At 40.7% G+C, this 15,095-nt stretch overlaps 1 protein-coding gene across 1 annotated transcript; it reads left to right on the top strand.

The window, feature by feature from the left end:
* The first annotated feature begins 44 nt into the window (after positions 1–44).
* LOC306830339 (tripartite motif-containing protein 2-like) lies at positions 45–15,057 on the top strand. The gene is made up of 13 exons (XM_079353749.1): positions 45–195; positions 8,452–8,624; positions 9,037–9,277; positions 9,430–9,581; positions 9,702–9,882; positions 9,999–10,728; positions 10,953–11,056; positions 11,136–11,303; positions 11,396–11,564; positions 12,076–12,135; positions 12,355–12,425; positions 12,681–12,821; positions 12,977–15,057. Exons 2-13 carry the CDS (start codon positions 8,479–8,481, stop codon positions 13,127–13,129), a joined length of 2,316 nt encoding a protein of 771 aa, XP_079209875.1. The 5' UTR covers positions 45–195; positions 8,452–8,478; the 3' UTR covers positions 13,130–15,057.
* Positions 15,058–15,095: the final 38 nt, after the last annotated feature.

The raw sequence follows: 15,095 nt of genomic DNA, 5'->3' as shown, positions 1-15,095 counted from the left end.
AGCCACTCCCCTAATCTCCTCCTTTCCCTTCTCCTCTTCCTTACTGTCCCTTCTTCTCCCAGACAGACCCTGCCCTTTCCTTTCTGCGCCCGGTCTGTGGATTGTGTTGTGAAGGATTGGGACTCTGACAATGGGAAGCTTTCTTTCTCTCGGCCTGCAATGCTGACACTCCTCTCTCTCCTGTTGGGATTTCATGTGAGTACGATCTGCTCTTTCACTTCTTTTTCCGGTGTCGTATTTCTGCTTTCTCATCCTGTTTGTGCCATTCTGTGGACACCTAAACAATGCAATTAAAAAGCTTTGACATGGGCTGGGAACAGATCAATTATTGATCATACCATGTATCTCAGTATCTGTGTATCTCAGAGGGACTGTACTTATTGCTTATTACTGTTAATTATTATTGCTTATTGCTGTTGTTGTGTTCATCTGTCATGAAAACATAAGTGAATAATTGTATCTTATTTTGAGGGCAACTGTTGCGCTAAAACACTGTTGGGATTCTTCAATGCCTCCTCAGCCAGCCCACACACTTCTCCATTTTAGCTCCTAGGCGGGCCTGGCCGGCTCTGTGGCAGGTGGGCATCTGTGCTGCAGTCTGAGGGCTGGGCTTTGTAATCATGCATACATGCTCTTTTGTTCAGAGGATTAGTGATCTCTCACTGGTGTTCTGATCTGAATTTGTGATGCTAAGAGGCTATATGTGAGCCATATGTGAATCAGCATCCAGCTTGCTTATGTCATTCTGTGAGTCCTTGTGTTGCATTGTACTGCAGCAACAGCAGCCAGTGCATCATTTCCACTGCTGTGTCCCAGACTGGGAGCAGATGGTTCAGTAGTTTCCTTATTGATGGCTCTTCTTTGAGTAGAACTATCTGAATGTTTGATGAGGGCGGCTGATGGAGATGTTGGGCTGGTTTTGCTCTGCAGGATGGCTGCTCTGGGTCACTGGGAGGCTGCAGACTCTTCTGGATGCTGTGCCTGAGGGCAGATACTTAGCAGGAGTTACATGTCTGTCTCGGCCTCAGGTTTCAGTCAGCACACATGGGTTTGGAGTTCCAGATCAGAGGCTTGCAGCGGGTGTAAGAGAACAGCACAATCTGAAACTGTTTCACTACGGTCATTTCAAGGATTCTAGGAACAGGGAACACACACATTTGTCTTTTTTGAAGCTGTAGCTGCATCATCCTAAATCCATTTGCTGTGCACCCACACAAAAAAAGGCACACATATAAAGATAAGTTTACTTATCACTGAATCTTCTGGTTACATCATCCTGTAAACACCAAATATGACTAAAAATGAACTGATTTGAAATAATAAAAAAAAAAAACACGTGACGAATGAAATATCACTTAGAATATTTGATTGTGTCTTTTAGATTTGCTGTTTTAATAAACTGATCCAACACAGATTGGTTACTGCATAACAAGCATTGTTACTGTACATTTAACCTTGTAGAACTATTTTTAATAAATTGTTGGAAGTTTCTTTTTAGATTTTCTATTTTCAATCTCTTTATCTGTATAGTTTGGTCAAGCTTCCCTTTCTGGCCAGATCCTGCAGACATATGGACTGTTGATCATTCTTCTCATTGTAATGTATGAGCTGGAGCTCTGTGCTTGATCATCAAAGCCAATCAGACGATTTAAGTGTCCTCTTTTCAGATGGGTTTTCCTGACCCACTTGTTACGGCTCCTTCATCATCCATTTAAGTCAGTACTTTCACTGCTTGAGGACATTGTCTTCAAGCTCTGATTATAAGGTGTCAAAAGGATAACATGGCCTGATGACTATAATGCAGCCGTGTCCGAGATGATAGGACACAAACTTTACTAAGCAGCAGTACAGTACGTCTTTACATCAGCACATTTCAAAGTAAAGCTCCCCATCGTTGCAATAACATCTCTGAAGATAGAATAGTGATAGTATTTTCCATTTCAGACAATATAATGTTTAAAACAGTCAAAGTTCCCTATTCTATCTGCATCATATACTATAGATACATTCATGTAACACAGACTTGACTGCCAGGTTAAGAAAGTAACACAACATTCTTCCTAGCTCCATTGTACAGTTTAAATTATTATTATAAACTTAGTTAGTAGAGAGCGTTTACCTGGGATGTACCTATCACAACTGTTATGTTTAATCTTTAATTCTTCACAATCACTTGTTGAAAAATCTCTGCATATCGGTTAGATGTTATAAAACAAGAAATGATCCATTTTAAATATTTACTGACTTATAGTGATCATGTTGTTAAGCAGAAATTGTGAATATATTCACGCAGCACAACTTATCAGACACCATCATAAAAGAAGGCCAGAGAGGCGGAGCAGCTCGGTGGATGAAGGTCTCAGAAGCCATGTGTTGGTGCACCAATCGACCTTTAATAAATCTGCAGTGCATGTTGTGTCTGCAGACACCCTGCCCGCATGCCGCATTGTGTCCTGCTAGCCTTTGTGATCATGGGCTCACAGGGAGAGACACAGATGTCCCCTGACTCTCTTTTTGTGTCAGTGTTGATTAAAAATTCTGCTGACTACCGTGCTGTGCATGATGTGGTCACTTTCTCTCGTCGTCTCGCATTAGCTGTCAGATGTTATCAGTCTGCAGACAAAGGCAGATGAGAGATGGGTTTTTTAAACATTTTTACGATAAGGTATCTGATAGTTGGTCAGAATATTTTGTTCAGGAATTTCATATTAATGTATTCCAAATAATCAGACTCATCCAGGTAAGATAGATAATAAATACAACTATATATGTATATGTGTGTGTATTTGTGTGTGTGTATGTGTGTGTGTGTGTGTGTGTGTGTGTGTAAAACTGAAAGCCCAATTATATGCGCTGTTATTCTTAAAGATTGTATACATTATATCCACAGACTGTTTTCCTTAGTTACTGTATGTGAAAGCCATCACTACTGACCATCTCACAGAGACTGATGCACTGAGACAGGTTCTTCATGTGATGCAGTGAGGTGTAAGGGGAGCTTGTTAGTTTGTGGCGCAGAGGTTTCTACGTGCTGTGTGAATAATAACTGACTGACGAGTCATCATAATGTTGAACCAGGCACCCTCACTAGCACCACGACAGCCCCTCAATACTCTAATGCAGAAATGTACTTTCAGCATCCATCAGTGTTGTTCAAGTTTCTACATCAGTGAACAGGTTTTTGAATATAGATGCCACAAATGGGAACCATTAGGAAAAAAAACAAAACCTCTGAACACTGAAAATGAAGATAGTTAAGTTGAATGCAGTTTGGATGTTTCAAATAATGCAGAAGATATGAGTACACAGACAATGACTGTGTGATGACACATGTACATAGACACAACAGATGATGGAAACATAAACTACAGTCTATATTTAAAGACAGTCTTGACAATACATCACTACAGGCCAACACCTCCTACTTCAGGTCACTGAGACTCTGGCCAATGTTTACAATTCCAGTGAGCAGCTGACGGCTCAGCTAAACTTTAGGAAACCTCTTTAGTCTGAAGTCGTCCCTGCTGCCTGTGACACACAGCAGATATCACCACTGAGGGTCAGGTTTTATTAATATGCTGTATTATTCAAAATGTTCCAACTGTACTGTAAAGAGAAGATGACAGTGACAGACAGACTTGAAATACTCGATACACTTGGAAGTAGATTTGCACAGGGAAAGAGGAGTGGAAGGCAAAACATCATTTTTATGGCCCGTGAAGTGCAAACATCCTGGAATCTGGAGTCGTCACGGCAAGGGGATGAAATTAACAATCGACAAATTACAGTCTGCTTAAAGGTCGCCAGGCAGTTTTCCCTCCTCGGTAATGTTTATTTCTTCAGCTTTCAGTGGAATCATATGGCAGCGATGGCTTTATCACCCATGTTAACTGTTTTTGCACCAATATATCAAGTCAAATTCCTTGTATATGTAAATGTACTTGGCAAAAAAAAAAACCTTCTGATTCTGATATGACTCTATGGAAGATAGAGCAAACAATACAATACATTTAATCACTCTGAACACCAATGTTTTTATTGTCATTACATGAAGAGAAATCAAAAACATCCTGATAAAAATAATGGGCATAGTTTGATGATGATTATAACAGGCCCAAAAGAGCAAGGCAGGTTGTAGTTTCAGTGCTGAAAGTGTGAAAAACTGAAAATAATACAATTATTTTATGACTGACAGAATACAGTCTTATTTTTAATGACATTTTTTCATGTGGAAACATCAAAAAGAGATCCCATTTACTGCAGGGTTCATAATTTGTTGGGTCTTTCCACAGACCGTTACGTAATAGTCCTCATAAATTATTAAAGAGCTGTGGATGAGAGAATCATCTGTTCAGTCTGGCTTTTTGACAAATTCTAAGTGGGACGTTTTCTCATCCACAAAAGATAACATCGCTTATTCCATCCATTAGTCATGAGGCTTTAAAAATATATCTTTCATTTATACATGCCACTTCACAAAGTAGTGAAATACACTGGAGATATGTATCATCCTGTTTTATATTGTGGAGGACAAACGAGCCTTAAAGTTATAATTTGCAGAACAGCTTGCTAGTTTGAGTACAAAGCTAACAACTGCTAAACAAGCAGCACTTTGTGGGAGAGTTAAAGAGCATGGCATGCTGTACCTGACCTCATGCTACATATACAATCCCGGCAGATTAAAATGAGATCAATGTTTTCTCTAAATTTGAGGCCATGTTGCTAAAATCCATTTAAAATCCCCATGTTTAGCCCACAAACAACTCACCTTAAGTATTACATTTGATCTTAAAGTCAAGTATTGGTTTTAGCATTTCAATGACAATAATTAGTGTTAGACAGAGTTAATATGAATCACTGTCTGTCTGGCTGTGATCTGTGATATACAGCAAGGCTTGGAGTTGTAGCCACAATAATCCAGATGGCAGACAGGGCTCGACCCTGCAGGAGGACATTAAGCTACTTAAGTGTAATTCTGGGTGAGAGTGGACAGAGATGGGATGTACAGTTTCTACACAACATTCACGTTGGTTGGATTGTCCTCGTGTGACATGTTATAATGTGACAGATACAGAACAGAGGACAAACACAGAAGCATAGTGACTCTGAGAACTGACCTCATATGTATGAAGTGCTGATCATGCAGTTCCTGTGACAGAGCTTTGAAGAGGCTCTCATCACGTGCTGCTTTTAACATCACAGTATGCACCAGCTTCAAGTCTGTAGTCTGATCTGTACTGTCACTATTAGTGTTTGTTTGATATATTATCAGATCTATTTTTGTACTTTAACTCATGAATTGGTTATTTTTAGCTGAAAGGCTTTATGATGCACATATTTTAGCAAACAGGGACTAAAACGCCTTGTAAACTTTATTTTTAAAGCATTTGCAGTGATTTCACAAATGCTGTTTTAGTCTTTTCTGTTGATTTTTTTTAAATGCTTATTTCGCTTTTTTTATATAGCTTTTTTACTGAGCAAAATCACAACTGCTTAGAGTGGCTGTTAGGAAAAATTTGTTTTGAAAGGCATCTGTTTGCGGTGAGGTGAGTGGGAGGGACTGAGCTGAGGAGGCTGCTGGGAGAACGGACAAGCATGGAGGGAGGGAAAGGGAAGGGAAGGGAAGGCGGGGCTACTGTTGTAACCCTTAAGGCAGCAGCCAGCCAGTCAAAAGGGGAGGAGCTTGAAGGTTTGGTTCCTCAAGCGTCCTCCTGATGTCAATGTTCAGCTGCTGTAATTCAGAGTCCATGCGAAAGGAAGACAGCCCAACAAGGGGAGGGCTCTTGTGGGGGAAAGAGAGGAGGGGGAGGTGGAAAGATTCGAGGTAGGATTGGTTGTCTGGACAGTGAAAGGGCCAGGCAGCTCCTTAGTCAGTAGGCCTTGTAATCACTTGGCAAGAAGCAACAATGGGGCCTGCGTGCCTGAGAAAATCCCCATCTGCAGGATGTCGGTTTCTGAGATCAGGCCTGCTGATGCTGTGAGTGTGCTTCTGTGGTTGAGAGAGGAGGGAATGAGAATGAGAGGACAATAGAAAGAAGGAGAAGAGATGTGGGGCGTTTAGCAGTGAGCTGGAATGTCATTGTTGGAGCTCTCAGCTCTGTGTTTCAGAGGGACAGCTGCCTCCATGGCCTGCTCACTCATGTGAGACATTCAACCCAGTTCACTGTGCATTTCCCCCAATCTCCCACATATTCACACACACAGACAGACAGACAGGTGGTGCCTGAACTCAGCCAGCTGGGAGTAAAGGATAGGGAACTCGGAGGAATTTGGGGAGTGGCATTTTAAAGCTTCCTCTTCCTCTCCTTACACTCAAAGCAAAGGGGCCTTTAGCTGTGTTTGTCAGAGACTGTTCCGAACTGTAAGGCAGATTGGGAAGCTTAAGCTCCCAGTGCTAGTTCATGTGCAGGCCTAATAGCTAACGTCATCCCAGGACAGGCTGAGGGAGCAGTTCTGTTGATGCAACCTCAAAGGAAAAATTACAGACCCAGCTGTTAGAGTAGTGGATGAAAGATGAGGCGAGGCTGAAGAGATGAATAGTGTGACGCACAAAGACAAGATGGGTGAGTTCTCAATTCTTTCTGAGGAAATGTTTTTTTTTTTTTTTTTTTTCTGAGGATAAAATACATAGACCATGACTCTTAAGAGGGGTATGAAGATTAGCAGCTATGCACTGTTAAAACAAACTGTGAGTCTTCTTAGTGAAATGGATGCATTTGTATTTGAAGTCTGCACTGATCTTTGCGATTTCCTGTGTTGCGTTTGCTTTGGTTTGCTTGGACCATTTGTCAGCCATATATCATCTGCAACCGTACAATGATGTTTCACAGTTTCTGATAAACTACACCCAATATTGTTCTAAAGCCGGACATCCCCAAACGATTGCAACTCAGAATTAGTGTAAATTTCTTTCTTTTCATTTCTAATGTTATCAAGAGATGTAAACCGGACTTCTTTTTGAAAGATTTTATGGACTTTTAACTCCTCTATTCCACTCTCCAATGTTTCTGTTCCACTGACTTTGTTTACCAAACTGAGATGAGAGAGAAAGTGGGAATGGAGCCGCGGGTTCTCCCGCCCTGGGGGACTTAAGCCTCTGTACATGGGGAGCATGCACTAACAGCAAGGCCACTGCAAACCAGACTTGGTCAGGACCTGGTAGCTAGTTTCAAATCATATGGCTCTTACAACGCTACTATAAGATACATACTGTGCAATACCATGTGACTTTTCCAGTTTACAAACACGGCTATTTTAATAAATGATTTAGTTAAAACTTTGACGTAAACAGTTTCCTGTTTATTTAATCCCAAAGGCTCGAGATTCAGAGTGTTACACATCATCACAGCTATGTTGTTGTTTACAATGCTGCCTTATCTGCAAACCTGTTCATATTGTTTGTGATGGAAATCCGTCTGAAGGGCAACTAGAAACATCTGCCAGAGCAAATACAACAGGTGCTTGCAGGTGTGTCTTGTTACCAGGCAACCGTTTCAGGGACAAAGATAGGCTCTGTTCATATTTTAGGATTGTTTTTAGGTTTTATCTCTCAAATTCAATCAAGTCACTCCAGGTGGTTGTGAAAAATACAGTTCAAATAGTTTAACTTCGTTGGACTCAAACTCTAAATCTGAATGTTAACCAGGCAGAGATTGGATAAAGGTATGCAAGATATAAAATGAGTCACCTGACTGCTCAGTGTTTTATAAGTCTCAATAAAGTTGCTGAACTTTATCACCAGTGATTTGAATAGTTCCTGGCAGAATCCTTTTAACAAAAGCATGCAGGATGTTGCAGTGAGAGGAGACGAGAAGAAAAGGAAGTCAGGCAGAAGAAAATACTTCCAGATCTAGTTGTTTTAAAGGGTGCCAACTTAACTTCCACTGTTTCAAGCAGAACATTTCAGTTTAAGGTTTCACATTGACATTAAGATGTTTTCTTCTGTTTGAACCATTGAACTACACTTGCATGGATTTTTACATGCTTAGCTTAACATCAGTTAAACAACACAAAGAGGGAAAAGAGAATGGTGACATATTGCACCAAATGCATTACAGTTTTTGTTGTTGTTGAAAGAGTAACTTACATAAACCGCACTTCAAACAGCACTATAAACACGCTGGCTCCTAGGCGGCATGTTTGGCCCAGGGGACTTAATGTTTCTTCCACAGCATTAACTTGATTTTTATTTATGAAGTCAAACAACCTCTGGCAATTTTTGTAAAAAAAAAGAAGCTCAACCCACTGACACAGTTTTATAAAGGAGTGAGAGCATACAAGCTCAGAGATACAGGAATACGATGAGGTTTTAAGATGTGAAACAGCATTATGACTCATACCTTCCTGTTCATGCAGAGTGACATTGCTCTGATTCGCCCTCCTCACCCTGTCTGACTCTTTCCTCATGGCTTTCTTGACCTTTCCTCTGTTTTTCTCTCCCTGTGTGTGCAGGCTAAGTGGTCCCTGTGTCCCATTTGAATGTCCGTCATAATGGCTAAGCGTGAGACTGGCAGCACCAGCCCTGTGGTCCGGCAGATAGACAAGCAGTTCCTCGTCTGCAGCATCTGTTTGGACCATTATCACAACCCCAAAGTCCTGCCCTGCCTGCATACCTTCTGCGAAAAGTAAGCATTCAGTACAAGGGAAGTTCAAGGTGCTTTACGAGACACTGACAAACACATTTCCCTTATAGGAAAAAGAAAAGAAAGCCACAGAAAACTATGATAGAGAAAAATAGTGATGAGCTGTTTTTAACTCTTTTACACATGTTTTGAGAAATAGGCACAAAGGAAAGACGTATGAATTGTTCAATGCATCACTATGTTTTTGTGTTTGCTCTGCCTGCTAAAAATTGGTTAACTAGGAGCCATAAAAGTGGTGCAATGGCCCAATTTGACACATCTTACTCAATCTTTTCTTTCATTATTTTGGCTTTTCATGATATTGCCACTCTGATATGAGCTACAAGCAAGACAATTTTACTCTCAGTTTTGATGGCAGGGTCTGATTATTTTCTTTTTCTTCTCATCTCTGCAGATGTCTTCAGAACTACATCCCTCCTCAGTCTTTAACACTGTCCTGCCCAGTATGCAGACAGACCTCGATTTTGCCAGAGAAGGGCGTGGCAGCCCTGCAGAACAACTTCTTCATCACAAATCTAATGGAGGTGTTACAGCGGGACCCAGAGTGCAGCCGACCTGAGGCCTGTAATGTCCTCGAGTCAGCCAGTGCAGCCACAGCCTGTCAGCCCCTCTCTTGTCCCAACCATGAGGGCAAGGTAAGCTTAAAGAAATACTGGTTGTTTATTTAGCTTACCAGATACATCCACCACTAGAAGTATCACTCATGATACCATTTTGAATTTATCAGCAAATCAACCAACAGAAATAGGATTTTTACCTGTATTGTGCTCCACTGCACCACCTGCAGGTGATGGAGTTTTACTGCGAGTCATGTGAGACAGCCATGTGTCTGGAGTGCACAGAAGGAGAACACAGGGAACATGTGACAGTTCCTCTGAGAGATGTGCTGGAACAGCATAAATCAGCTCTTAAAAATCAGCTGGATGCAGTTCGTAACAGGTACAAGTTACAAAATTGAATTTATAATAAATGATGTGATGCATTTTAAAGTTATTATATTTCATTAAAAATGTTAACGTTTACATTTTTTTTTTTTTGTCTTTTTTCCCCCTCTTGCAGACTACCTCAGTTGACCGCTGCCATCGAGCTTGTAAATGAGATCTCCAAACAGCTTACAGACCGAAAAAATGGCGCAATAACTGAAATCAGTAACACCTTTGATGAGCTGGAGAAGGCTTTACACCAGCGAAAGACTGCCCTCATTACTGAGGTGGAAAACATCTGCAGCACCAAGCAGAAGGTCAGAGGTCTTACTGATCCATTTATTGTCGTTGGAGAGCATCATTTCTTTCCTAACTTTTCCAACTTTAAGTAGAAGCTGACTGTCTCTCCCTTTCTCTGTTTTGATATTTTCAGGTGCTTCAAGCCCAGCTGAGCTCTTTGCTCCAGGGCAAAGAGAACATTCAGAGCAGCTGTAACTTCACAGAGCAGGCTCTGAACCACGGCAGTGCCACTGAGGTCCTTTTGGTGCAGAAGCAGATGGGTGAGCGGGTTAGTGCTCTTGCACGACACACCTTTCCTGAGCATCCCCACGAAAATGGACATCTGGAGTGCCAGGTAGAGACGGATGGACTGAGGCGCTCCATTCAGAACCTGGGAGTCCTGATCACAACAGGAACTGTAGGTCATACCAGTGTTGCCACTGGCGAAGGCTTGCGACATACACTAGTTGGCCAGCACACCTCTGTCACAGTCACGACTAAAGATAAAGATGGAGAGCTGGCGAAGACTGGGAATGCTGCTCTGAGAGCAGAGATCATCTCTGCCGATGGAGCGTGCACTGAAGCTGAAGTAGTGGACAACAAGAATGGCACCTACGAGGTTGGATATACGATCCGCTCGGAGGGAGAGTTTACCTTCTCTTTGTTGCTGTATGAGCAGCCTGTGAGGGGGAGTCCTTTCCGTTTGCGTGCTGTCAAGCCCTCAGATGTCCTGCAGTCACCGGATGATGTGAAGAGAAGAGTGAAGTCTCCAAGTGGAGGAGGAGGCCACGTTCGACAGAAGGCTGTGCGAAGGCCCTCAAGCATGTACAGCACCACCAAGAAGAAGGAAAACCCCATCGAGGATGAACTGATCTACAGAGTGGGTAGGTGAATTTTGAAGTTTGGGAGCTACTGTCTGATGTTTTTCTTTTAGAGCTCACACAAACATTTTCTAATCATTTGAATACCTAATGAAGCAGAGTGTTCTTTTTACAAACACTAAGTCAAAGCAGAATCTCCAGAGATCGTCCAAACAAAATGATTATGTACAGTATGATATTTTGACACATGCAAAGTACTGAACCAGCCGGATGTGTTTCCATAATAGGAACAAGGGGGAGAGATAAAGGTGAATTCACTAACCTCCAAGGTATCTCCACCTCCAGTAATGGACGGATTGTGGTGGCAGACAGCAACAACCAGTGTATACAGGTCAGTGAGCGGCATTAATACTGTACTAACATATTTCACTGATTAAGTTTTGGACTCATTTAAACTTTACTTCTTCTAGGTTTTCTCAAACGATGGCCTGTTCAAGATGAGGTTTGGAGTCAGAGGTCGTTCACCAGGGCAGCTGCAGCGCCCCACCGGGGTCACAGTGGACATGAACGGTGACATCATTGTAGCTGACTATGACAACAGATGGATTAGCATCTTTTCCTCAGATGGAAAGTTCAAGGTTAGGAGTCTCTGAGAGTGAAAACCATTCTTTTCACTTCACAAATTAGAACTACTCAACTGACTAGATACTGTACTGTCCCTCTATAACAGAGCAAAATAGGTGCTGGAAGACTGATGGGACCTAAAGGTGTTGCAGTGGATAAGAATGGACACATCATCACGGTGGACAATAAGGCCTGCTGTGTTTTTATCTTCCAATCCAATGGGAAGCTGGTGACGAAGTTTGGAGCCAGAGGAACTTCAGACAGACACTTTGCAGGTACTAATACAAGTATCCTAAAGTACAAGTACTACTGATCGACTTCCCTTATGATGAAAAAATGCACTCTGAGCAGTGGTTCATGTTTCAGGGCATGTGATTGGGCCAGATTTACAGATTTTATTTCTGTTTCTTACTGTACATGAATGAGGATTTCTTTCTTTTTTTTTTTTTAAAGAGAATTGCATGTTTTTTTTTCTCCACTTCTTGTTTTAGAGTCTTACTTTTGTGAGCATGTGTAGTTGCTTGTTTAATAATCAAAAATGGTTCTTGTACTAAAGTAATTCATCATTTTAGTACAAGACATATCTTTAAATAGGAAATATGATGCACATTATTGCATGAAGACATTTGAATCTTATAATCAATTCTTTGTTTGTTTGTTTTTTGTGGAACCACAATAACTGTTTACAGGATCTCCATGCATTAATGTCATGTAAAAAAAAGTAATGTTTGATCTTACCCATTCTTTCAATTTAATTTTCTCCCTTTTTCTTTTCTTTTCTTTTAGAGAAAAGTGGTGCAAACAATGCACTGGAACAAAAGCTTAGTAAATCTGGCCCTGTTTTCAGTAAGTAATTCATCTCCTGTCGATGTGAATCTTTGTTCTTGCTACGTGTTGATGCATCAGCTCTTTCATGTCTCACATGTCCTCCCCCGTCACCTCTGAGTCTCTTTGTGATTGTGTCTTTTTTAAAGTCCAAAAGTAGTGTGGGACTTCCTCTGGTGTGTTGCAAAGCAGATGATGACTCATCTTTCTTTTCCTCTTCTCTCTGTCTGCTGCTTCCAGGTCCTCACTTTGTGGCTGTTAATAACAAAAATGAAATCGTGGTCACTGACTTCCATAACCATTCAGTCAAGGTATGTGTGAACATGCTTGTAATAATTAGGCTGCATTGCAAGGAGAGTGAATCATTGGTTTACTGGAAAACAAACCATATCATAGAAAACAACTAACAATACAAACTAAAGTGAAGCAGGTTTGAAGAGCTGTCGTGTTTTAGATAATTTGAGCTATATTTTTAATATTCTGACATTCTCCACGTTTTTTTTTTATCTGATCTTTTGGAAAGTCGTGTCCTTCTCTTATTAATTTTCCTGTTTGATCCCCTACAGGTATACAATGCAGATGGGGAGTTCCTGTTTAAATTCGGCTCCCATGGAGAAGGGAACGGTCAGTTCAATGCACCAACAGGCGTCGCTGTGGATTCCAATGGAAATATCATTGTTGCTGATTGGGGCAACAGTCGGATACAGGTTGGTTTAAGCAAAATACAAACCTTATTAAAAGATTATCATTAGTAGGCCTAATGAACCTCTTTAGTACAAAATACATCTCATTTAAAGCAGCAAGCAGATGTCCAAGTAATTACCCACTAAGTGTTTTTCCTTCTTTCTGTGAAACCCTCCAGGTGTTTGACAGCTCTGGGTCCTTCCTGTCTTATATCAACACAACAGCAGACCCCCTTTATGGCCCCCAGGGCCTGGCCCTCACCTCTGATGGTCATGTTGCTGTTGCCGACTCTGGAAATCACTGCTTCAAGGTCTACCGCTACCTGCAGTAGAGACCTGATCCAGCCATCTTCACCACTGAAAGCACTGACAACAACACAACCAATGTATTCCACAGGGTGCAATGACCTTTACAACATAGCCTTCTGATGTGCACATCAGCTGATCTCCTGATATTTTTATTATTATTATGTGTCTAATTCTGAGTTCACGCTCCCTATCATGCATATTAAAGGGTGTTTTTAAAGTTTGGCTATGTAGCATCCTTAGGACATGAAATGAACATTTCTCTTGGACTGTTTTAGATCCTTTTGATGGCATTTAATAAACACCAACTTATGACAGACTGGGCAGGGTAGGAGATAGATTAAAGTATTTAATGAGCCATAAGTTGTCCAAATGCATGAAGTTTTAATTTATCTTAATGCCAAGCCAATAGCAGAGTGTACACATCAGTTGCTTTTCTCATGAACTAGTTAACGCTTACAGTGAAATGAACAGTGCTACGCTTCTCTGGCAATGAAATGCTAAATTTCTGACTTACTGGTATCTCACATAGAAATGTTGCCACCATCTGTGCATTGATTTGATGTATGTATTGTATATACATAAATGTATATTGTGTATATTAGATGCCTCTGGATGTATGTGCTATGAGTTTGAAACGCAAAGCCTTTTCGCTATTTAGAGAGCAGCAGTCAAGGACTCCAGGATTTTAAAATTGTGTATGGCAGCTGTAAAGAGGTGTGCTTTTTCAACATACACAGCACATGCTTAAAAAGAAGAGTGTCATATTTATTGCTAATGTAATCTGCACAATGTTTTTGTTAATATCTGTTGTTTTAGAGGGAGAACAAAAAGCAAAATGAAAAAAACAAACAAAAAATTTAATTTATTTTATTTTATACACTAGCTCAGCCTTTACAAATTATTTTTCTAAATTGCTCTCCTTCTTTCTTTCAAGCATCTCACTTGAACCCTTTTGCTGAAAGAGGAATTTCACCTTAAGGCAGAATCAACATCCCCACCTACTAAAAAGATCAGCATTTGTGCACATGAGCAGCTATTTTCCAAAGCTACAAACTAAACAGCTTACAAATAACAGAAACATTAAGACTTGTGGAGGCTTTTTTTCGCCTGTTACAGTTACAGAGTTTTATTCATTACAGAAAAATAAACATCTCAGGAAATCCATCAAAACTAATTCAACACATCAGTGTAACAAGTTTTTTTTTTTTTTTTTTTGCTGGAATCAGATTTTGAAAAGAGAATTTAGGAGTTGTATTTGACAACTGCTAAATAGAGATCTAGAGATCCAGGATTATAGAACATATTGGGATGTTAATTCTGTTTTAATAGGTTATTTTTCTGGCTTTCACAGAGGAAACCATTACAAAATTACTATATGATCATTTATTATATGACATTTTTTAACAGTCTCATCAACGCATTAGGATGCACTTGCCTATGAACCCGTTTCAAGCTGTAAAACACAAATGAAAGTTTCTGCCTGCACAACAAGCCATGACACCCAAGGAAAACCTGTGCAATTAGATCTGTTTCTGCTCCTGCTCCCCCTAGTGTTCATTCTGTGTAATGTCATAAGAAAACCTGGTGCCACAGCAGAGGAGAGACCAGTTGCAGGATGACTGCAACTTCCTGGTGAATTAAACAACCTTAGCACTGTGCTAAACCTCCAAACACTAACAACCCCTCTTTTCTGAGCTGCAGGATTTATGGACTGGACTAACCCAGGTTCGCCAGTTCTTCAGCCAGGAAGTTGCAATTTCTTATGCACCTGATCTTCTGTATGACTTGTTGCCAAACAGGAGCCCACTGACTCCCTTAAAGAGTCAAAAAGCTCACCTTTTTGACATGTGTCTGAAACATTTAACATTAATCTGTTTGTGTCACACCAAAACAAACAATTTTGTTTTCTCTATGAATATGCACTGGTAATAAAAGCACATGGTTTACTGAGTTTCTGACGTTTACTTTTGATTGCTATTAAATGAGAAC

The sequence above is a fragment of the Symphodus melops genome (assembly GCF_947650265.1).
Source record: "Symphodus melops genome assembly, chromosome: 10".
Taxonomy (NCBI): Eukaryota; Metazoa; Chordata; class Actinopteri; order Labriformes; family Labridae; genus Symphodus; species Symphodus melops.
The sequence above is the reverse complement of the archived record's forward strand: the minus strand, read 5'-3'. Positions and strand labels throughout refer to the sequence as shown.

Coding starts and splice junctions, on each gene's coding strand:
- LOC306830339 (XM_079353749.1), top strand. CDS start 8,479: ATGTCCGTCATAATGGCTAAGCGTGAGACTGGCAGCACCAGCCCTGTG. Junction 9,582..9,701: donor CTGGATGCAGTTCGTAACAG/GTACAAGTTACA, acceptor CCCCTCTTGCAG/ACTACCTCAGTTGACCGCTG. Junction 10,729..10,952: donor TGAACTGATCTACAGAGTGG/GTAGGTGAATTT, acceptor TTTCCATAATAG/GAACAAGGGGGAGAGATAAA.